General features: G+C 38.7%; 4 protein-coding genes and 1 long non-coding RNA gene across 6 annotated transcripts in view; 4 read left to right on the top strand and 1 right to left on the bottom strand.

Moving 5' to 3' along the window:
- Window positions 1–731: 731 nt before the first annotated feature.
- b3galt6 (UDP-Gal:betaGal beta 1,3-galactosyltransferase polypeptide 6) lies at window positions 732–4,714 on the top strand. The gene is made up of 2 exons (XM_074630206.1): window positions 732–1,035; window positions 1,522–4,714. The coding sequence occupies exon 2, from the start codon at window positions 1,532–1,534 to the stop codon at window positions 2,549–2,551; it is 1,020 nt and encodes a 339-aa protein (XP_074486307.1). The 5' UTR covers window positions 732–1,035; window positions 1,522–1,531; the 3' UTR covers window positions 2,552–4,714.
- A 782-nt stretch (window positions 4,715–5,496) lies between these two features.
- On the bottom strand, window positions 5,497–8,545 carry LOC141777150 (protein FAM107B). Its single transcript, XM_074651165.1, is given in 6 exon segments — window positions 5,497–5,706; window positions 6,442–6,574; window positions 7,494–7,589; window positions 7,591–7,636; window positions 7,898–7,931; window positions 8,308–8,545. Coding segments are annotated over 6 exon segments (432 nt in total). The 5' UTR covers window positions 8,332–8,545; the 3' UTR covers window positions 5,497–5,607.
- LOC141777151 (uncharacterized) lies at window positions 7,708–9,766 on the top strand. Its single transcript, XR_012595858.1, has 3 exons — window positions 7,708–7,949; window positions 8,377–8,461; window positions 9,466–9,766. It is a non-coding gene; the product is annotated as an uncharacterized LOC141777151 (long non-coding RNA).
- Window positions 9,767–10,380: 614 nt separating this feature from the next.
- tmem167b (transmembrane protein 167B) lies at window positions 10,381–15,066 on the top strand. Its single transcript, XM_074630268.1, has 3 exons — window positions 10,381–10,536; window positions 11,851–11,982; window positions 13,523–15,066. Exons 1-3 carry the CDS (start codon window positions 10,527–10,529, stop codon window positions 13,603–13,605), a joined length of 225 nt encoding a protein of 74 aa, XP_074486369.1. The 5' UTR covers window positions 10,381–10,526; the 3' UTR covers window positions 13,606–15,066.
- Window positions 15,067–18,387: 3,321 nt separating this feature from the next.
- Window positions 18,388–21,722, top strand: part of mapk14b (mitogen-activated protein kinase 14b) — a 29,313-nt gene continuing 25,978 nt past the window's right edge. The window contains exon 1 of one of the 2 annotated variants that reach the window (XM_074630255.1): window positions 18,388–18,879. In XM_074630255.1, coding sequence (XP_074486356.1) covers window positions 18,761–18,879 — 119 coding nt within the window. In that variant the 5' untranslated portion in view covers window positions 18,388–18,760. The remainder of the gene's footprint in view (window positions 18,880–21,722) is intronic. The other variant, XM_074630245.1, reaches the window with a different exon arrangement.

Here is a 21,722-nt window from a genome sequence, read left to right on the forward strand (position 1 = left end):
GTAGGTTATATGCAAATTATTCCTTTTTTTTTTATTGTGTTATAAAGTGATTACAAAACAAGTGAAGACATGTGCAGGGACATATATAAAAAATACCAAAATACATTATACAGAGAAAGACAAATAACAAAGTACAAAAACAAAACAAAACAAAAAACAACACAGGGGGATAAAAGCAGGTTGAAGAATGTGTGTGTGTGTGTGTGTGTGTGTGTGTGTGTGTGTGTGTGTGTTTGTGTGTGTGTATGTGGATAATTGGTGTGTGTTTGGCATTGAATGAGGCTAGATGGTCATATATGACATACATCTCCTCTTAAACACATATACTGTACACATGCACACATATCTACACACACATCTACAGAGCATAGGGGGAACAAAAACAAAGCAAAAAGAAAATAAATGAGTAAAAAAAATATATATATATATATATATATATATATATAATACAGTATATACACATACACATATATATTAATAATATGAATAATAATAAAGATGATGATGATGTCATGATAATAATATCAATAACAATAATAATACCAATACTTACAATAATAAGTGAGATAAATAAATAAATAAGTAAATAATAACAATAATAAAGAAAAACAATTTGCAAATATGCAATTTATTCTAATAATAACTGCAGTTATACAAAGAAAACCAAAAAAAAGTGTTTTATTTTGTGTTATTTCACTTCCCTTCTGCGTCACTTCCGCTTCCGGTTCGTCACTGCCACACAGAACTGTTTACACCAAAAGACAAAAAAAAAAGATGAATACATCTGCACCTGGATAACTCAACTCACCTTAGCGAATGATTTAACCTGCTTATTGTAACCTGCCTGCTACACTCTACCATCTCCTGTTCAGACCAATATGAGCAGCCCGAGTGTGTTTACATCCAGTGGAGTGAGTTTACAAAGTGCGCAGAGGCTCTTCTCTCGGTAGCTCACCGTGTTAGCTCCGCAGAGCTGCAGTCTGTGGCCCGTCTGGCTCCATCATTCACTGGACAGGTACTCTCCAATTAGATAAGGTAACGAACAACTCCTCTTTCATTCATGTATTACTGCTTACAACAGACCGGGGGTGTTTAGGGGGAGACAACAGGTCAACAGTAGATGTCACATAGAAGTGGTGTGCATCATCTGAAAGCTGGGAACCTGAACATTAATTTGAGATGCAGTCGGTGAAAATAACCCATTCATACTGCATGCATAACTTGTTTTTTTGCCTAAAACTGCATGTGATTATCATAAAGAGGGCATGTCTGTAAAGGGGAGAGTCATTTTCAGTCACATATTTTGAGGTTAGAGGTCAAGAGACCCCTTTGAAAATGGCCATGCCAGTTTTCCCTCGCCAAGCATCATGACATGGTTGGTACCAATGGAGTCCTTAGGTTTTTTAAGTTTCATATGATATCTGTAGCTTCACTCTAGCTGTAAAACTGAACCTGCTGCAGAAGTAACTTGTAACTTGAATTACATTAATGCTAACAATCTTTTGTGTTTTTCACCCCCAGACTCAGCACCATGAATCTGCTACGTCTAGTGTGCCGCCACAAGACGGCCCTCGTCATTGGCACTGTGTGCAGCTTTGCGGTAGTCCTGGTCTTTTTGGCTAAATGTACCTCGGAAACCCTGAAGCAGGGCCACCAGGATCCTCCAGGCCTAGCCCCTAATACCAACGCTTTGCAGTCCCGTCCAGAGAAGCATAATCCCCCGTCCACATCCAAAGACTTGTCAGCGTTCCTCGTGGTCCTCATCACAACCGGACCCAAGTACACAGAGCGGAGGAGTATCATCCGCAGCACCTGGCTGGCCAAGCGGGACTCTGATGTTCTGGCTATGTTTGTGGTGGGAACTCAGGGGCTTTCCAGCGAGGACCTTCAGAACCTCAACACAGAGCAAGGGCGGCACAAGGACTTGCTCTTACTGCCTGACTTGCGAGATTCTTACGAAAACTTAACACTCAAGCTGCTACACATGTACTCCTGGCTGGACCAGAATGCGGAGTTCAAGTTTGTCCTCAAAGCAGATGATGACACATTTGCTCGCTTGGACCTCCTCAAGGAGGAGCTGAAGGGGAAAGAACCCAACCAGTTGTACTGGGGCTTCTTCTCAGGGAGAGGGCGAGTGAAAACTGCTGGGAAGTGGCGGGAAAGCTCTTGGGAGCTTTGTGACTACTACCTGCCGTACGCCCTGGGTGGGGGCTACATCCTCTCGGCTGACCTGGTACGTTATGTGCATCTTAATGCCGGCTACTTCAAGACGTGGCAGAGCGAGGATGTGTCACTTGGCGCCTGGCTGGCACCGGTTGATGTTCGGCGGACGCATGACCCACGCTTTGACACGGAGTACAAATCGCGTGGTTGTAACAACAAGTACTTGGTGACACATAAGCAGAGCTTGGAGGACATGTTGGAAAAACACCAGACTCTGCAGCGCGACGGCCGGCTCTGCAAGGAGGAAGTGAAGCTGCGACTGTCCTACGTGTATGACTGGGGTGTGCCGCCCTCACAGTGCTGCCAAAGGAAGGATGGCATTCCTTAATTTTTGTCCTTATTACAAGGCAATGAAGTTGGCTTCTGATTCGCATCTTCCAAGTCAGGAAAAAGTAAAGCGATAATGTTTTTTCTCCAGTGATACACCATTTAACGTTATGTAACATGTCCCATAAAACATAGTAAATGCCTTAATGTTGATAGAAAGCCTATTTTAGAACAAAACTTGTCACATACGGCCGCTTATTCACTTAAGATTTTGCCAACAAAACCACTTTAGTTAGGTTTAGGAAAAAAAACTACATGGTTGGGCTTAAAACTACTACGTTTGTAAAGTGAAAATGAAACTGAACATTGTGAACATGTGACATGAACGAACAGCCTTCTGTTTGTTTACTGATTGGCTACGGGTCCTCTCTGGCCACACTTAAGCACTAAAAGTTAAACATTTCCCAACTTTTAGTTTGGCTGCACTTTGCCGCAGAATCAAACGGCCTGCAGCTTTTCATAGACATTGCATGGCAGCTCGCCACAGGCCGTACTTCACCGCTACTCTTGTTCTGGTGTGAAGGGGTGCCTCGTGCATCGGTATCACACGCTGACGGCTATGTCAGTATTTGATGCCCTGGGAATGAGAGCGGGCTGGTAGACCACATAAGAGGAGGTCTAGCTCAATGTTTTACTGTTTTAAACAGACTTCAGAGTTTTCATATTAATTAAGAATGAGTTTGACAAATTTAGGTAAAATGGTTTTTGAGCTAGACCTGGTCTAATATGGTCTGGATGGAGGAAAAGCAATGACAATTCTTTCAGTCTCTGAAGTCGCCATGTTAATCTAGTCCGGGTTTGATGAGTCTTTTTTGTTTTCACAAATCTGAAAAGGGGCTTTAAACAGTCCATATTAATCTAGTCCAGGTCTGACAAGTCAAAGTGCAATGTTGTTGTTTTGTTTATCTCAACCTGGTTTATTGTGATCTGGATGGAGATCAAGTAATGAAATCACGCATTTTTTCTGTTATCGCAGATGTAATCAGGTTTTAAACAACATTAAAGCCTTTACTATGATGGTAGTGTAATAATGGCTGAAAAATATTACCCCGTAACTCGCTCAGAATAGGAAGCCAACTTCAGCCTCGCGTCCTTTTCAACCAGTAAACTCCCTCAGCCTTGTTATTTGGACCCACGCTCATGTCAGTGCTCTCCTCACCGCCAAGTTAACCACATTGGTGGCCTATTTCTCTCCTCTGTCTGTGCTGCTTCTGCTGTACCTCTTGCTAAATATTTTTCCAACACTATGACATATGTTTTACGGTTATTTCAGTGTAAGTAGATAGTGCAGACGGGAGAATCTTACCCTGCCATGATGTCTAAATTTTTTTGTGAAAGCAATTTTTATTTGTATTTTATTTATTGTTAATTTATTCTGTAGCAAACACAACGCACTGGGAGTCGCTGCTTGTGTTTGGAATTTTGTATTTATAAACGTGTTGGGGGGGTAATCATGTATAATTCACAGAATTAATGGGCAAGAAATGTTCACTTTTTAAATGTAAAAAAACTTTGTTTACGGTCAATGGTACGACAAGGTTTCATGTTCGTAGGTGCAAAGAATGTGTCAGAGAAAATGGTTGAATGTGTTTTATTCAGCAGGCCTTCTTATTCCTCATACTGGAGCCTTTGTGAGGACATTTCCATTTCCAAGGCAGCAGTAACACTTTAAAGTTTAGGTCAGTACATTTACTGTGCGGAGTTATCAAGTTATTTGTGAATGTTTGTTTGCAGATTCAGATTGAGAAACTTGACTTAGACTACCAGCTGGCACTTGGTCATTTTTTAAAACAAGAAACATAGTTTTAAAGTCTGTAAATCATTAGTCAATGATTACCTGTTGTTTTTTTTTGTTTTTTTTAAATGATGTTAAGCTCTCCAACCTGAACTCACCCTGTGATGTCAGTAGCTGTGTCCCGAAACTTGTGAAATGTGTACAGCGTTGGTTAAAGGGTACGACATGTTGGAGCACCAACAGTTGAGGAATGCTGCAAAAAGGAGCTACGTCCGAGCTCGTTTTTATGACGCCTGTTAACGTTTTTGTGAACAATGACATGGTGACTATTTTCTCACTGATTGCGATTCAATACTACCCAAATTTCAGTGTTTGTTTCTACGTACATGGTCAGCCTCCCTGGATGTTTTATTAAAAATTTTAAATGTATTCTTGTCACTTCTATTCTTGTTTCAAAAGATATGTCACAGTCAAGTGAATACATGTTGTAAGATTCTCAACAAAAAGTCGAATTGCTACCATAAGGACTTAATAAAATGCTTTTATTTCAACAATACTACAAAATACAATAACGTAACTTTCTATAGCCATTATATTTAGGAATGATTCAAATGTAAAACACACTTTTTGGCTTAACCCTCTGAGACTCGACCGACTTTACTGGCTTTCAGAGATTCAGTTTTAGAGCTAGAGTGAAGCTACAGATATCATATGAAACTAGAAAATAAGAAGTATTCCTAAGGAATCCATTGGTACCAACCATGTCATGCTAGCTTGACAGGAAGCTGTCCAAAGTTGGACCTAATTTTGGCAAGGAAAAACTGGCATGGCCATTTTCAAAGGGGTCCCTTGACCTCTGACCTCAAGATATGTGAATGAAAATGGGTTCTATGGGTACTCATGAGCCTCTCCTTTACAGACATGCCCACTTTATGATAATCACATGCAGTTATGGACAGGTTTTGGTCCCTAAATTGTATAAATTGGATATCATTGTAAAGCTGAGACTTTTGTGGATCCAATGAGCCCAATTGTAATAGTTTTTGATCATTGTTAAACCCCATAGTAGCCATTTCATTAATCTTCAGGTTCCCAGCTTTCAAATGATGTACACCCCTTTTATTTGACTTCTACTGCTGACCTGCTATCTCCCCATAAATAATAATAACTAATAAATACTAATACTAATAATAACTAAAAAAAAAAAAATACAGATGAGTTTTGATTATTACAATCTGAAATATATGCAGTTGTCAATCAAGGATGAACTTGTCTGGACTCCACGTTAACAGTCTTTATTTGTGCCTTTGCTCCGGTCGTCACTAGGAAAAAGTTTGGTTACGTTTCAGGGTTCCTCTCACATGAACAAACTCCGGTACGTTCTGCAGGCTCTCAAACCTCTTCTTCTCTTCCAGCTCATACTGCAAGACAGGAAACATCTGTGTTTAGACATCCTCCTTTATAACATTGTATATATGTGCTAATATCTGCAGGCTTGTTCACACATGCCCCAAAAAGTAATAGAATATTACAAATGTACTATTCTCCCCGGCTGCATGGTTTTCCATCTTTCTTCTTCATCTTGCTTATTATAGTAAACTAAAACTGACACTAAAATGAAAACAAGCAGTGAAATATATTTTTTTGTAAATTTAAACTAAATAAATAAAACTAATAATAAAAACTACTTTAAGATAAACTAAACAGAAACAATATTGCCTGGAAAATAAAAATAAAATAAAAATGATCGTAAATTCATTTAGGTATTATTATTTTTTTTAGCTATAATATATCCCCACCGAAAAAAAAGGAGACCGCAGGAATTTCTGTCAACTCTCGTGACATTGAACCACAGAAATTGAACAGACTCGACCTTCCAGGAGACGGCGCTATGCCGCAATTGCCTCACTAAAGTCGTGAAGATTAAATGGCCATTCCTAGACACTTCAAACATGTATAGCTACATACTTCTGAGACATTATACCTGGCCCTATCAAAAACACTCTAAAACTACTATAAAAAGTAAAACTAAACTTTTTTGAAAAACTGAAACTAAACCAAAACTAGCAAACACACTGAAAATAACTAAAATTAAATTGTAATTTCAAAACTAAACTGAAATAAAAATTAATTTAAAATTTAAAAACTATTATAACCTTGTTCTGAACTAACACTGCCTTGTGCAGGTCGGAGGGAGGACGGAGGGCCAGCTCCCTCTGCTTGTGTTGCTCTCTCTGTCTGCGCTCCAGGACACACTGCAGCTCCGGCCTTTTTCTGGGCAGTAGACCTCTGAGGACACATTAGAAAAATATTGATAACAAGATGGAAAGATAAGCAACCTCCCCCCCCAAAAAAAAAACACGAACTTCATCCCTGGAGAACAAGTGGATAGAACATGTTTACATACTTTAATGTTCAAAGTACGCTTTATTTTTCAGTGTTTCAGTGTTTTGATTGGTCAACCGAACCAAACTCTTCGGACTCTGCTCCAGCTCCGCTCTAACTAGCTTTTTTTGAAGGCGTGCCAAACTTGCTGTGAGGCAAAGAATGTTACTTGGTGACATCACCCCATTACGGAAGAAAAGGCGGGACTTCAAGCAAGGCATTTCAGGCAGTTCAGGAGCAGTGTTTCTGTGTGGGAGAGTAACTCACTTTGGTGTGGACTTTATAACTTTGCAGACCTTTTACATGCACAAAAAAATATATGACACACTAAAGGAAAGGGAAAAAGCACTAAAGCATAATAGGTCCTCTTTAATCATCGACACCTTTGTCCAAAATAATTTACAAACTTTGTTGTGAACAGCACAAGGATTTTTACTGCTTCAAGAACGACAAACCAAATTCTGTTGATTTTAATGCAGCGATAAACATTATTTTTGCTTCGTCAGACACAAGAGAGTGAGAGCACTGGCCCTCCGGATGAGAGATTAGCAGTGATCTCAGTCAGAGTTGTTGTACCTTCGTCTTGATCGGTGTTAAACACCACCTAAGCATGTTGCTTATCCCCGGCCACAACAGCAGTCAACTGGACAGAAGAAGCCTAAGAGGATTCTCTGACTCAGGCCAGCGACAGATAAAATGCTGATATGCTTTATTACACAAGTCCTGGAAAATGAATCCTTCTCATCTACAGTACAATGATTCAAGCTATAAAACACGGATAAATATTCCTTGACTACTCACACAGAGCTCAGTGTTTTCTCACCTGCTGAGGCAGAAGAGCAGCTCTTGGTGAATGGCTCTGTGCTGGTGAGAAGCCAGGATGGGATTTGGCAACTTTCTTGGTTGGATGAGGTCATGGACTCTCGGTCACCTGGCGTGGTGGGACCATCCAGCAGTGATGTCTCTCTGACACACATAAACACAAGCCAGCACACACAGTCACATATTGGCAGTCTTTTATCCAGGACACTCCTGTACACACAATATGAGTAGAGCTTCTGTTGGAAACTGAATGTTAAAAAGGCTGCTGCTTATTTTGAAGTTATATCATAAGAGTGACTTTTTTTTTTTCTCTTTTTCTCACCAGATGTGAAGATCATGTCATTTATTTCTTTATATACACTAAAGCATTGTAAATCTGACTTTAAACTTGACTATTGTTCTTACCTCTTCTGTTTCGAAGACCCATTTTTTGGGATACCTGAATGAAGAACAGCAGGTGAGTGAGTCAGTTCCATTGAAACAACATGTAAATCCAAACAGATCATTCAGCCGCCCATCCATCAGCACATCATAACCATCAAATTAAACTCCGTCAAACAGGAATCAACTCACACCCACACAAAGAAGAACAGTAATGATGACACAGTAATATCACAGTATTTTGTTGCCGGAGGGAGTTGTGCATCACATTAAAAGACACGCCCAGTGATGAATATTTTCAAAGACAAGAAGCTATTGATATGTCTAATGGATAAAAAGGAGGATGAGGTTAGTGGCTCTACTATCTCTACAGACATGCCAGAGAAAAGAAAATTGTGCAAATACCACAGAAGGAATGATAAAACCAGTCTTACCTGTGTGCAATGGTAGAGACGCATAGCTGAAAAATAGAAATGTGGTAAAGTCTGTTCTTGCTCTTGCAGAAGCTGAAAAAGAAGAAGGAGATGCTGACTGTTTGTTCTCAGGCTGCACGGCGAGCTGCAGTCACAGCGAGGCTGATCTGAACAGGTGTGCTCCACTGTCCTGTGATCAAATCTTATTAGGTGTGTTACGACCCTTTGTTCCAGCCTTGTTCCCTCCGGGAGAGAAACTTCTGTTGTCTCTGAGGCAGCAGCAACATATGGAGGGATTAGGATAATGTAATGTAATGATAAGGATAGTGGAACATGAGGCTTTTGTATCCCTATACGTTGTGGAACCAACTGTTATCACACAAACAGAGGTCCATGAGGAAATTCTCATGATCCTCCTGAGGTGAACTCAGGTCAGCAATTGGACACAGATAATGCTGTTTAGGGTATTCAAGCTTTAACATATGTCTGTAGCAACTGCTGCCTTAAGCTCTTTTGAAAAACAGACACAGATATAGAAATGTTTTAATTATTATTAATCTCATTCCATACCTGTGGACCTCTGCAGACCACACTAAGGCTCGTACATTTAGGCTGTAAGATGTTTTTTCCTATTCTTATATATATGGGAAAGTAAGTCAGAAGTGTTGTTGAGCATATACTGTATATACACAACATTATACATTATACAAGCATTATGAAAGATATTACATTCAGTAATATGTTTCAGAAGACTGTAGCAATGGAGAAAAGGAGCACAATATAACAGATAAACATACTATAAATTGTGTAGGCTAATGCTTTATGGGTTAGTCTGGAGCCAATTGTAAAGTAACACAAGTTGGTTTGAATGGGTCTTACATGCAGTGCAGGTATACCCTGATTCAGAAATCTCTTGACTGGCTGAGACTCTGCGTCATTTGGACAGAAATCATTCTGCTGCTGGCTGTCAGCACAAACAGCTCCTCGGTGGACCTCGGGGGAATGAGGTGGAGGTGGCTGTACAGTGGTGTCAGCTCATTGTAGTGTGGGTGGAAGCTCAGTTTAATCTGCATCCTTCCCTCTAGTACCACACAAGGTGTGTCCAGGTTCAGAGCTGCAGCAGAGCCAGCATTTTCACTACTTTGTTAATCCTGCCTTTCTGTCCTCCTTCTACTGTAGGTTCTGCATCCATGTGGTAGAGTTCAGTGTGCCGGCCAAACCCTGTAAGAAACGAGCATGAAAGACCTGTGTGCCCCAAATATTAGTTTATCTGCCTTCTCATGTGCAGTATGTCTATATCATCAGTCCTGTCCATTTTTTTTTTTGGCAACAAATTCTCCAATATACAATATAACTGAAGAATTTCAATTTCCTCATGGTGACCATGGTCATGGATTAACTGGATAATATAGGAACATGCTACAATTTAGTTTATCTTTTTCCAAATATATCTCCTTTTTTGCAATCTTGGTTGGGTTGCATGCAATATATTTTATATATATATATTTATATTTTATACCAAGATAAAGGTTGCCCTGAGTTACCATGGTGACGCAAATTTACAGGAAGTGTGCCTTTAATATATATATATATATATATATATATATATATATATAAATATATATATATATATATATAAAATATATATAAAAATATATATGATATATATATTATATATATATATTCATCACTGATGATGTGTCCAAGCCGCACCATCTACATGCAGATGGTGTTTCTTCAAACTATATATTTTATATATATATTTTTATATATATTTTATATATATATATATATATAAAAATATATTATATATATATATATATATTTTTTTTTTTAATATATTATATGTATATAATATATATTTTAATATATTATATATATAATATGTGTATATATATTATATATATAATATATATATATTATATTATAAAATAAAAGTAGTTTAGATAGAAATAGTAGATGCATTTATATTGTTTATCAATAAAGTGATTTATGGCTATAACTATCAGGTTGTTGTGCAGAGCAGCTGTGACTCATCTCGTCCAGTAGGTGTCAGTAACGCGACATTAAAACACACGCAACGTAAAAGCAGATCGAGGCTGATCCACTGAAACCGGAAATGTCAACCGAGTGACTGCGAAGCGACCCGAAGACTACTTCATACTACAGGATGGCTTCTTGCTAAATCAAAACGAAGAATACGAGTCATTAGATATATCGTCAAAGAGCAAACTGCGAACATGACAAATGGTAGGTTGACTGTGTTGTGCAACTAGATGAGGAAGTGTCTGCAGCAGAACAGGACATGCTAGTTGGGCTAGCTAGTGGAAGGCTAACGTGGGAGCTAGGCTAACTAGCTGTAGACGTGGCCCTGGGCACCACTGTTAGTCTGTATGACAGTTAATACAGCACTTGTTTGTTACAGTTACATATGTATTGCCTGAGTGAAAAGCTTCTTCACACCTCTTATGTGGGTTACACTGTATTTTTAATCAGGTGTCTTGCTAACTAGCTTTCACTAACGTTAGGGTGTCAGTGGTGGCTAATGCTACACAGAAATCCAGATAGCTAAACCAAAACAATAATCAAAATAGGCAAGACAACCTGTTTGCGTTTAGGCTTCTTGAGATAAATATAAAATAACATTAATGCTGCAACTGTAAGCAATTCTGTATTTAACAGAGTCAACAACACAGCTTGTATAGTTACATATAGCTAGGGTAAAGGGAGGATCTATGTGTTTGAATTACTTTAAATAAATATGTGTGCATGTGTACAGTATATGTGTTTAAGAGTAGACATATGTCATATATGACCATCTAGCCTCATTCAATGCCAAACACACACCCATTATCCACATCACACACACACACACACAAACACATACACATTCTTCAACCTGCTTTTATCCCCTTGTGTTGTTTTTGTACTTTATTCGTCTTTCTCTGTATAATATATTTTGGTCTTTTTTTATATATGTCCCTGCACATGTCTTCACTTGTTTTGTAACCACTTTATAACAATAAAAAAAAAAATAGTGGAGACAATATCAGACATAATTCAGCAGGAACATAAACACTAGTCCCTCAAAGCTGGACGTTAATAGGGCATAGACATAAATAAAAGATGTAATGAGATGACAGGTTGTTTGTTTGGGATAATACACTAAAAAGAATCACCATAATATCACAATTAGTGTTTGTTTTTTAGCAGCAGTATTTGTTTCAACATATCCTCTCTCCAGTCTGTCTCTTTGTTGTTCTTCTAAAGAGGCCTTTTCAAATTCATAAATTAAAACTAAAACCTGTGCAGTACCGCAGCAATAAAGAGTTAATTTTATTCTAAGGTGGATTATCTCACAACTGGCTGTAGTCGGGGTGAATTTAGATTCTATGATGCTAAGTTAATGTGGAACGGTGCATGCAAACTCTTTTTCATATTCAAGAATGTTCTATTTATGTGATTGTTTTATCTCATTTAATTCAGCTAACAGATTTCTGTTTTGTACTGTGTGATGAATAAGTAATGCAGACTGTGTGATATTATCTTCCCCTTCCTCCATAGTGTACTCTTTCGATGGCATCCTGGTATTCGGGCTGCTGTTCATCTGCACTTGTGCATACCTCAAAAAGGTGCCTCGCATCAACAGCTGGCTGCTCTCCGAGAAGAAAGGAGTGTGGGGCGTCTTCTACAAAGGTAGATAATATATAAAGAATTAGCAATATGCTAATTCAACACACACCTGTGATTTCAACCCAAAATGTCCCTCTGGGAATAGAGTGATTTTTGTAGACCAACCAGGAAGTCAGCTTCGCCCTGGTTCCCTCGACAAAAGCCAATGGGGTTTTTCCATTGGGTTTTGGATTAATGCAGAAAATAAGCTCTGTGACAAACACACGTTTATGATACTTACACGTTTTGTTCAGCAAGATAATCTTCACAAATGAACACCAATTTTTATGATTTTTTAAGTGTAAATGCAATCGCCTGATGTAAAAAAAGTTAACGTTAGGCTATAAACGAACTACACCACGGTCACGTGAGTATACACAACAAGGCTGTAAAGGCGGACGAGTCGTCGTGATGACGTTCAGTAGTGTCATTTAGCCACTTGTTAGTAACAGCCTTTTTTAAGACACATAAAGCCTTCAAAATTCACAAGTGGGATATTTACTGACGTATTTCATATCGTAGAACAAAATATTAAAATCTCTTCAGCTTGTGTTAATCACAGACCTTATTTCAGGCATCGAACTAAAAACCCATTCAAAAACCCATTGACTTCCAGACGAGTGAAATGCTAACTCATTTCTGTGTTTTAGGATTCATTCCTGCAGCACTCTTTACGTAAAACTTGAGAACTCATTCTTTAACAAGTATTTTCATCAAAATTAAATCTTAAAGGGGCTAAGAAGTCATCTTTGACATCTTTTGTACATTCTTTTCTGGGGAGAGCTGGCTCATTGGCGTAATGGGATACTTTAATGGAACCAATCCATCGTTAATGTTGTTAGTTCCACCTGTGCTCTCCCTACTATAAGAAGTAACAATGTCCGCATTGAAAAAGGCCTATGTATGGAGAGGTAAACACATGTAAAAACCCTTAAAGCTCAAAGTCAGAACTTATTCTCACTCATCGTTTCATTTAAAATGTAGTGTTCTGTCATACATAATCAAAACAACAGATGCACAAATATTTACAGACCACACTAGGGCTGCAACTAACGATTATTTTCATTGTTGATTAATCTGTTGATTATTTTCTTGATTAATCAATTAGTTGTTTGGTCTGTAAAATGTCAGAAAATGGAGAAAAATGTTGATCAATGTTTCCCAAAGCCCAAGATGACGTTCTCAAATGTCTTGTTTTGTCCACAACTCAAAGATGTTCAGTTTACTGTCATAGAGGAGTAAAGAAACCAGAAAATATTCACATTTTAAGAAGCTGGAATCAGAGAATTTTGACTTTATTTCTTAAAAAATTACTCAAACTGATTCATCAGTTATGAATATAGTTGGCGATTCATTTAGTAGTTGACAACTAATCGATTAATCATTGCAGCTTTAGAGCACACTATAATGTTTGACTCTCGTCTTTGTCTACAACACTACAACACTCGGCTCACTGATAACACATCTGTTTACATGGTTTGCTATGTTCTCCTTATTCTGTATGTTTGTAGTTGACCTGTAATTTTCTTCACTCATCCTCTGTATCCTCCATCTCCCTTATCAGCTGCGATAATTGGGACGCGGCTTCACATTGCCGTGGCGATTACCTGTTTGGCCATGGCTGTCTACGTTGTCTTCTTGAAATGATAGAGTCAGACTGGACTGGAAAGGACACTGAACTGATACAGGCTGGGGTTGGACTCACCTCCGTGGTCATGTGCTAATCCTTGTTGGGGGGGGGGACACCTCTTGGATTACCTGACTGATGAAACCCCATTGGCCCTGTGGACCCATGTGAAAGACTAGCCAGTGCTGCCCCCTTCTGGTGACTGGGAACATAACTCCTCCTTTTGATAATTTGTGTGCACTACAGACATGAAGGGCAACCGGAATCTACTCCAGTTATTACAGAGGAGAGAGCCGGTTGGGTCACGTGGTATCATTCTGTTGTAGGGTAACACTGTTGGCTGTCTCCATCCACACCCCATAAATATTTATACTGAAGGATGCCGAAGATAGAATGGCAGTGTGTGCATTGTACCGTATACCTGTATACAACATAAAATTAATCTAGCTGTATATATTTGAAAAAAATATGACCAATAGAGATTTGCCAGAGGTTATGTGTGATCAAACTGAAAATGATCAATTCTGCTTGCTCCCAGCTATGCTGTTTTTTTCTGTATCACCTCTTGTGTCAAGGGTGGAGGGGAAGATAAACAAAGCTAATATATAAAGATGTTCTTGTGTACACTATATTTTACCTTTTTGAGCTCTTACCTTTTCTCTGCAGTGCTGTTTGGCATCTCTTAAAGGAGCTATATACGAAATTCAGAGTCTGCACACGGCTCGCACCTCTGATGTCACAAGCAAACACGAAGGTGGCTAAGCTGATGGTGCTAACAACGACAACCGTGCTGTAAGAGCTAACAGTGTTATTGGGGGTTAGCTCACACTCACCGGGGCAGTCTAGCTTGGGCAACTGTGGTATCAGTGGTAACCACCGTATGAGCACCGCTCTCCCGTGCACGCCCAGCCCGGGTTGTGCACGGTGCAGAGCGGCGGCGATTAGCAGTGGGACATGAACACTAAGGGAGGGAGGGGAAGAAACGGGGAGGGCCAACAGTTTCAAAGAGATGCCGAATTATTCCACTATATCTTTACTTAACAAACAGTTGTTTGCTGTTATATTCATGCTCTGAATGTGGTCTATAGCTCCTTTAAGCTTTGTTTTAGATTTGAAATACACATTTTGCACAGGTGTATGTTGTATTTACTTTGACATCTAATACTATAACATGTTTTAAATGTCACAAATTGTTACAAATTGAACTGTAAGACACGTAGGAGTCAAAGTTCTGCCACAACTGTAGAGTATCGCATAGAGAAGAATAACTTTGAAAAACACATTGTGAAAATTGGATAGCTATATCAGACTTGCCTGAAGATTTAAATGCAATGCCAAATAGGGATGGTGCTTCTCATGCCATCTTAATTACATACTGTTATTCTGAGTTTAATTCTGCCACCGTCTTTTATATTTTTAAAAGAATAAATTGTTTTGGGAGGGGATGCAATGCAATTTTGAGTAAAATATTAATCAGACAATTTCTGTGTTTTGTTGTCTTTAAAAAAAAACATAAAACAAATGTCAAGTCTCAAGTGGCATTCAGTGCCTATACAGTGTATCACCCCAGTCCTTTTGGGAGGTTTTTCATGTTTTATTGATTTGATTTCAATCACAGTGGGTGTAATTACGTTGTTTTTTGTTGCATTAATCAACAGAACACAAAAAACAATTCAATCAATTCAAATTAAGTACCAATCTGAAATAATTGAATGTGTTCACCTACTTCAAGTTAATATTTAGTTGAGGCAGCGTTGACAGCACTTACAGTGTTTAGTCTATCGTATGTGGATAGATCTGCGTTAGGTTTGCGCATGTGATCGTTGCAATTTAGTCCCCATGCTTTTTTTTGCTTCTTTGCAAAACAAGTCCTTCATTCCCTGGTCATTAATGTAGTTCTTTTTAAAGCCATCTACGTGCTGTGTTGACCTCATGTTTGGGGTTGTTGTCTTATTGTAAAATGAATCATCTCATCTCAGGTTCACCTCTGAGATATCTCTCTATTTCTGCTGCAGAGAAACCCCATGGAAATCCCCACAGTATAAGGCTGTCCACTCCATGCATCATGGTGACCATTATATACTTCTGCTCATGTGCAATATTGGATTTCGACCGAACACAGCGTGCAAAAGTCAAAAATATTATTTTGGTCCGATCAGGCCATAAAACATACCATATTTTTTCATTCTCCAGCATACTTTTTGAAAACAAGCAGATGTCAATCCAAGAGAAGCATGCAGGCAACAGTATCTGTATGCAGTGTCTCCCATCTCTCCCAAATGAACCCTGTACTGCCTTTACACTTGTCAGACACCCAAGCCTCTTGGGGGCTTCTGCCACTGGAGCCCTTATCACAAATGCTTTCCTTTTGATGACAACCTGCTCTCAGCAGATTTATAACTGCCATATTTGTATTGTTTATGATTTACCTTACTGTACTCTGTACTTCACTGCTTTAGAAATTCTCTTATATCCCTCCCGACTGGTACTTTTAAATGTCATTGTTCAGGATAGACCTTTTTCACAGCAGACATTTTGACTCATGTTAGAAAATGCACATGTGTTATTAATAACATTAACGAGGACCAGGACCTTGAAACCAATGCAGCTAAATGGAACTCTCCCATCATTCATCTATTATTTACACCTGTGCTTTCCCTACTGTGACATATCATAATTTCTTCCACGAAAAAGGCTTATTTATAATGTTTCTTTGTCTGTGATCATGCAGTTTCACAAATTGCCTAATCAGCTGTTGGACCTTCCCTTGTAATCAACTCACAGTGCCACACCTTAATTCCACATTCAACTAATTTTGCAGCTAATAAAAACATCTGATGCCATATTTAGGTGTGTGCCATAATAAATGGGTGAATACTGGTAGTTGTGCAATCAATTATTATATTTTATATCTATAGATTGTTTTCATTTTGGTATTAAACAGTCTTATTTGTTGATCAGTATAAACAAATTGGCCAGTGGCCATTGTCGCAAAAATAAAAATCAAACTTAAATCAAAGGGCCACTGACGCACCATGGAAATCATTGTCCATGCAAAATGTATGTGTTTTTGATTTATTTATCCAAAAAGCAAGCAAACGAATATAAAGAAAACATGGATGTCGCTGTCTCTAAAGTATAACACCATAACCTTACCCAGGTGCATGCTGGTCCTATACCTACCTACCTATCTATATATATAACCGCAGGTGCCCACAGTTTTACCCAATTCATATTCAAAAGAAAACATATACTAATTATGCAAAAAAAAGAGAAAGAAATATACTAAACAAGACAATAATTAAACTAAACAAATAACTAGCAAAAGAAAACACTATAAAAATCAAATCTAAATAAAGTAAACATCTAGAATAATAAATCAAACAATACTACTTACTATTAGTAAAACAAAAAAATAAATACAAACAACAAATAAATATATAATTACAACAATGTGATTTAGTTGTAAAATATGAAGTCCAAGGGGGTTAATGTTATAGGTAAAATACATTACTTTGTTCCGTCATGTCAGATATCTTTCTCTAAACACTGGTGTGATTGTATAGTGTTTATCAAGTTAACCAACTTCAGATTGCTTTATTTGTGTACAGCTCTTTGAACAGGACCCTTCCCTCATATTTCCATGAACTGTATTCCTATAATCAACAATTCCAAAATGAATTTGACTCGAAATAACTCCAAATTCAGACCTCGTATATGTGTCGAACATCTCAGTTACAGTTTGCTTTAATTTACCGATGCTCAGTGATATGGAACGCTCTGCCATCTCATATTTTACAGTTGGCACCAAAACAATTTAAGAAAGCTGTTAAATGTTTGTTTTTTTATCTCCCCAACATTTTCCATATGGATTTTCCCTGTAAATAGCTTACTAATGAGTTTTTATTGATGATATAATAATGTAAATCTTAATTCTATTTCACAACTTTGTCTATTAACATCTCTTTTTCTTCTCACTCTCTCTTTACCATCCTTTTTAATAATTTATTCTCTTTTTAAAATTGATGAAGGTATGCACTGGAGAGTGCCCTGATCAAGAATCAAGCCCCTCTGAGGGTTTTTTGCACCTCTCCATCACATTTGTTGTTGCTTATATAATATCAACTTGTACCTTTATAGATATATAGATAGATAGTAACTGTATTGATCCCGAAGGAAATTCAAGTTTCCAGCATCACAGTTCCATAGTGCAAACATATTAGTAAAAAGGCACAAGTAAGTAATGCAGCATATAAATATATATATATATATACCAGATATAAAAATAACAGAAGATGAAGAAACTGTGAAAAATGAATATAGTGCAGGGTAACAACTGAAATACAGGACTGATAAAAATGTGAATATAGCGCAGAAGAAATTGTTAAAAATTAATATAGTGCAGAATAAACTGTTAAAAATGAATATAGTGCAGAGTAAACTGTTAAAAATTAATATAGTGCAGAATAAACTTAAAAATGAATATAGTGCAGGGTAACAACTGAGATACAGGACTGATACAAATGTGAATATAGTGCAGAAGAGACTGTTAAAAATGAATATAGTGCAGACAACTTGTACCTTTATTTTTATGTGTAAACAAATAAAATCTAATTGTATTACGTCATTACATCTAAGGTACATTTTAAACAGGTAAAACGTTGCGTTCAATGCCAGAGGGAGATTCCCCACTCATGTTCTCAGTAGGAGCGGGATATCCCCTCTGGTTACCCAAAATCTCGCGAGAAAATAATTATCACCGGGCGCGTGCAAAGTTGTGACGTCGCGACGTGCGCGTTCACGTTTTCCGCGCTCCCTCCCAGCAGCAGAAGCAGCAAAGCGAACAGAGAACAGTGAGAGGCGAAAAAATTCAGCGAAAGCTCGTCCAGACTGCTTCTGCTTCCTGACCCGAGCGCGTTTTTTTCTAGAGGAAGTTGTCTCCGACGTGCACGAAGAGAGGAGGGGATTTCTCTTTTTTTTCTGCACAACTGCACCTTATTTGCACGACTGGGCGGCTGAAGTTTAGTCTCAGTTGTTAGTTGTTTATCAGGCAGCAGCAGCACCACGTCGTAGCTCACCACACCACGGAGAGGAGGAGGAGGAGAGGAGAGAAGAGAAGTTTCCGCTGCCTTGTTTTGTCGCTGCTCTGCTGCGAGGCTGGTTAAATCCGCAGGAATGTCGCAGAAGGAGAGACCCACTTTCTACCGACAGGAGCTCAACAAAACCGTGTGGGAGGTACCGGAGCGGTACCAGAACTTATCTCCCGTCGGCTCCGGTGCTTACGGATCCGTATGGTAAGCACATTGTTTGCAGAGTATCTATAGAGAGAGAGAGAGATTGCACAACACAACGGTGTTCCCAGCACAGCACCCACAGAAGAGGCCCAGCAGAGTTGCCTCCTCTGTGGGCTGCTGCTGCTGATCAACCTGTAAAAAAGGAGCCAGTGGAAGAAAGAAAGGGGAGATTGTTTGTTTACGTTTTTTACTTCGGCTGTTATGAAGCGATGATGCATCGTGCACGCTTCAGGGTGTGGGGATTATATTTGTTTGTGCACATTTTTTCTTTGCTTTATTATAATCTTGTCGTGCAAACACACGTAATTTCCAGTAAACACACTGGCAGCTGCAGCAGGATCAAGTTGCACTAGATTCCTAATGTTAAACATGCTGCTTTTTAATGGTTTTATCTCTTCTGTTGAAGGCTGATTATTATGTCCATGCTTGCATCATCTGCCAAAGTGCACATTTTTGCTGTTTTACTTATTAATGTTGTCCTGCAACACACATCATTTCCAGTAAACACTCACAGCTGCAGCAGGATCAAATTGCACTAGATTGTGTTTAACATGCAGCTTTTTAAATCGTTTTATCTATCAGTCTCTTTCTGTTGAAGGCTGATTATTATGTCCATGCTTGCATCATCTGCCCTCCACATCATATAAACGATCTGTGCTGATTTTTGCAGTGAGGGTTAACGAACTACCTAGTCAAATAATCGCCTTTCATTACAATAGTATTGTAGTCCTGCCACACACATCATTTCCAGTAAACACACTGACAGCTCCAGCAGGATCAAGTTGCACTAGATTGTGTTAAACATGCTGCTTTTTAATCGTTTTATCTATCAGTCTCTTCTGTTGAAGCCTGATTATTATGTCCATGCTTGCATCATCTGCCAAAGTGGTGCCTCCAACATGATATAAACGATCTGTGCTGATTTAGCAGTGAGTGTTAACCAACTACCTAGTCAAATACTACAATACTACAATAGTATTGTAGTCCTGCAACGCACAAACCTGGCACTTTACACACACCCGCACATTGCATTGCATGCATTATGCATTTTCCAGTTGGGTGCAGCCTGCAGAGTACCAGAAGGTCACGTGGTTTTTCAGAAAGTAGGCCCCCCTACTCGTGCACAGTGAGAGCTTTCTGTATAGGAGCCCATCCGACGACGACGATGATGATGATGACTCTAGAATGATGTCACCCTTTGTGGTACACCCATGACTCACAGTCCCGAGGTTAGGTAGTGGCCTCAGCTTCTGACGCCTTTTTAGTCATCACTAAGTCATTGATGGTATCATACAGTGATTTTAACTTTTACTGTTCAGTTTTGTCTCTGCTACTTCCACACCTCCAGCTGTGTGGTTTTTGCAGCTAGTATTAGTGGTGAATGAAGGGTGACCTTATTTTGTGCTTATGAAAATCACTGGGCGTACATCTGTGAATGATGGTCCAATGTGTGAATATATATACAGTGTCTTTGTTATAGAAATCTATATGAAACTAAATAATGTGATGTGCATAACATCAACATGAGCACCAAAAGAGTGCTGAAAAATGAAAAAGTGTGCTCATCTTCCCTTAAAGGTCCCATATTATAAAAAGTGAGATTTTTATGTTTTTTTATTATAAAGCAGGCTTAAGTTCTACATAAAGACTGTGAAAGTATCGAAACACTAAATACACACAGCCCGTGATCAGAAACTCTGCATTTGAAACAAGCCGTCAGCATTTCTGCCCATTTGTGATGTCACGAATATACAATATTTAGACCCTTGACACAGTTTTAAATGTAAACATTCTAAATGTGTCCCGGTTTATTCCTGGTTGCAGTGTATGTGAATGTCATCAGCTGACAGGAAGTACACATGGACCCAAGCTGTTGCCTAGCAACGCAATTCTGTTGTAATTCCGTCAAAATGTGCTAAAACGGAGCGTTTCAGACAGAGGGGTAAATTCAGGTATATTCAGGCGGACAGTATGAGGAAAATAAAGGTTTTTTTGAACATTACAGCATGTAAACATGTTCTAGTAGAAACACAAAATACAAGTATGAACTTGAAAATGAGAACGACATGGGGTCTTTTAAAGGAACATTGTGTAACATTTTGGGGGATCTATTAGCAGAAATGGAATATATATCATTAATAAATATGTTTGCATTAGTGTATAATCACCTGAAACTAAGAATTGTTGTGTTTTCGTTAGCTTAGAATGAGCCCTTCATATCTACATAGTGAGCGGGTCCTCTTCACGGACTCCGCCATGTTGCTCCGCCATGTTTCTACAGTAGCCCAGAACAGACAAACCAAACACTGGCTCTAGAGAGAGACTTTCAGTTTTTTTTACATTGCCTGAAGGCCACGTAGTTCTCCGACACGATTGTGAAACTGTGGTTTCAAAGAACGTATATTAGCAATAAAGTCAATTGTTTGTTCCATTGCTACACCAGCCCCCTGCAATAAAGCTACGCTTCCTCCATCTTGGACTGAAAGCGACTACCGGATGCTAGTAGAACGTCCGCCTTCAAAGAGCTGTACAAAAGTAAAACAAAATTATTTTGATTCTATTTTCATATTCTACCAAAATGACCTGTGTTGAACAATAAAACATTATAAATATAATAAGCATTTTCAGTCCAAAATGGAGGAGGAGTTTCGTCACTTTGCTTCTATACTCTTTGGTATCGTGACGTGAGCTGCAGAGTGCAAAACCGTGGTACTGCCAGCCGCTGTCTGACTTCCGTTGCTCCTAAAGTAGTGTCATCATGGTACGAATGAACTCTGAGTGAGGCGAACGGCGTTAACACATCTTTGCTCTGGGCGGCTCACGTTACCGCATGTCTTGGAAAG

This window comes from Sebastes fasciatus, chromosome 1 (genome assembly GCF_043250625.1).
Source record: "Sebastes fasciatus isolate fSebFas1 chromosome 1, fSebFas1.pri, whole genome shotgun sequence".
NCBI lineage: Eukaryota > Metazoa > Chordata > Actinopteri > Perciformes > Sebastidae > Sebastes > Sebastes fasciatus.

Bases quoted from the DNA above. Each gene is read 5' to 3' on its own strand.
- tmem167b (XM_074630268.1), top strand. The intron at 11,983-13,522 runs GTAGATAATATA...CTCCCTTATCAG, and splicing joins GTGGGGCGTCTTCTACAAAG to CTGCGATAATTGGGACGCGG.
- b3galt6 (XM_074630206.1), top strand. From the start codon at position 1,532: ATGAATCTGCTACGTCTAGTGTGCCGCCACAAGACGGCCCTCGTCATT.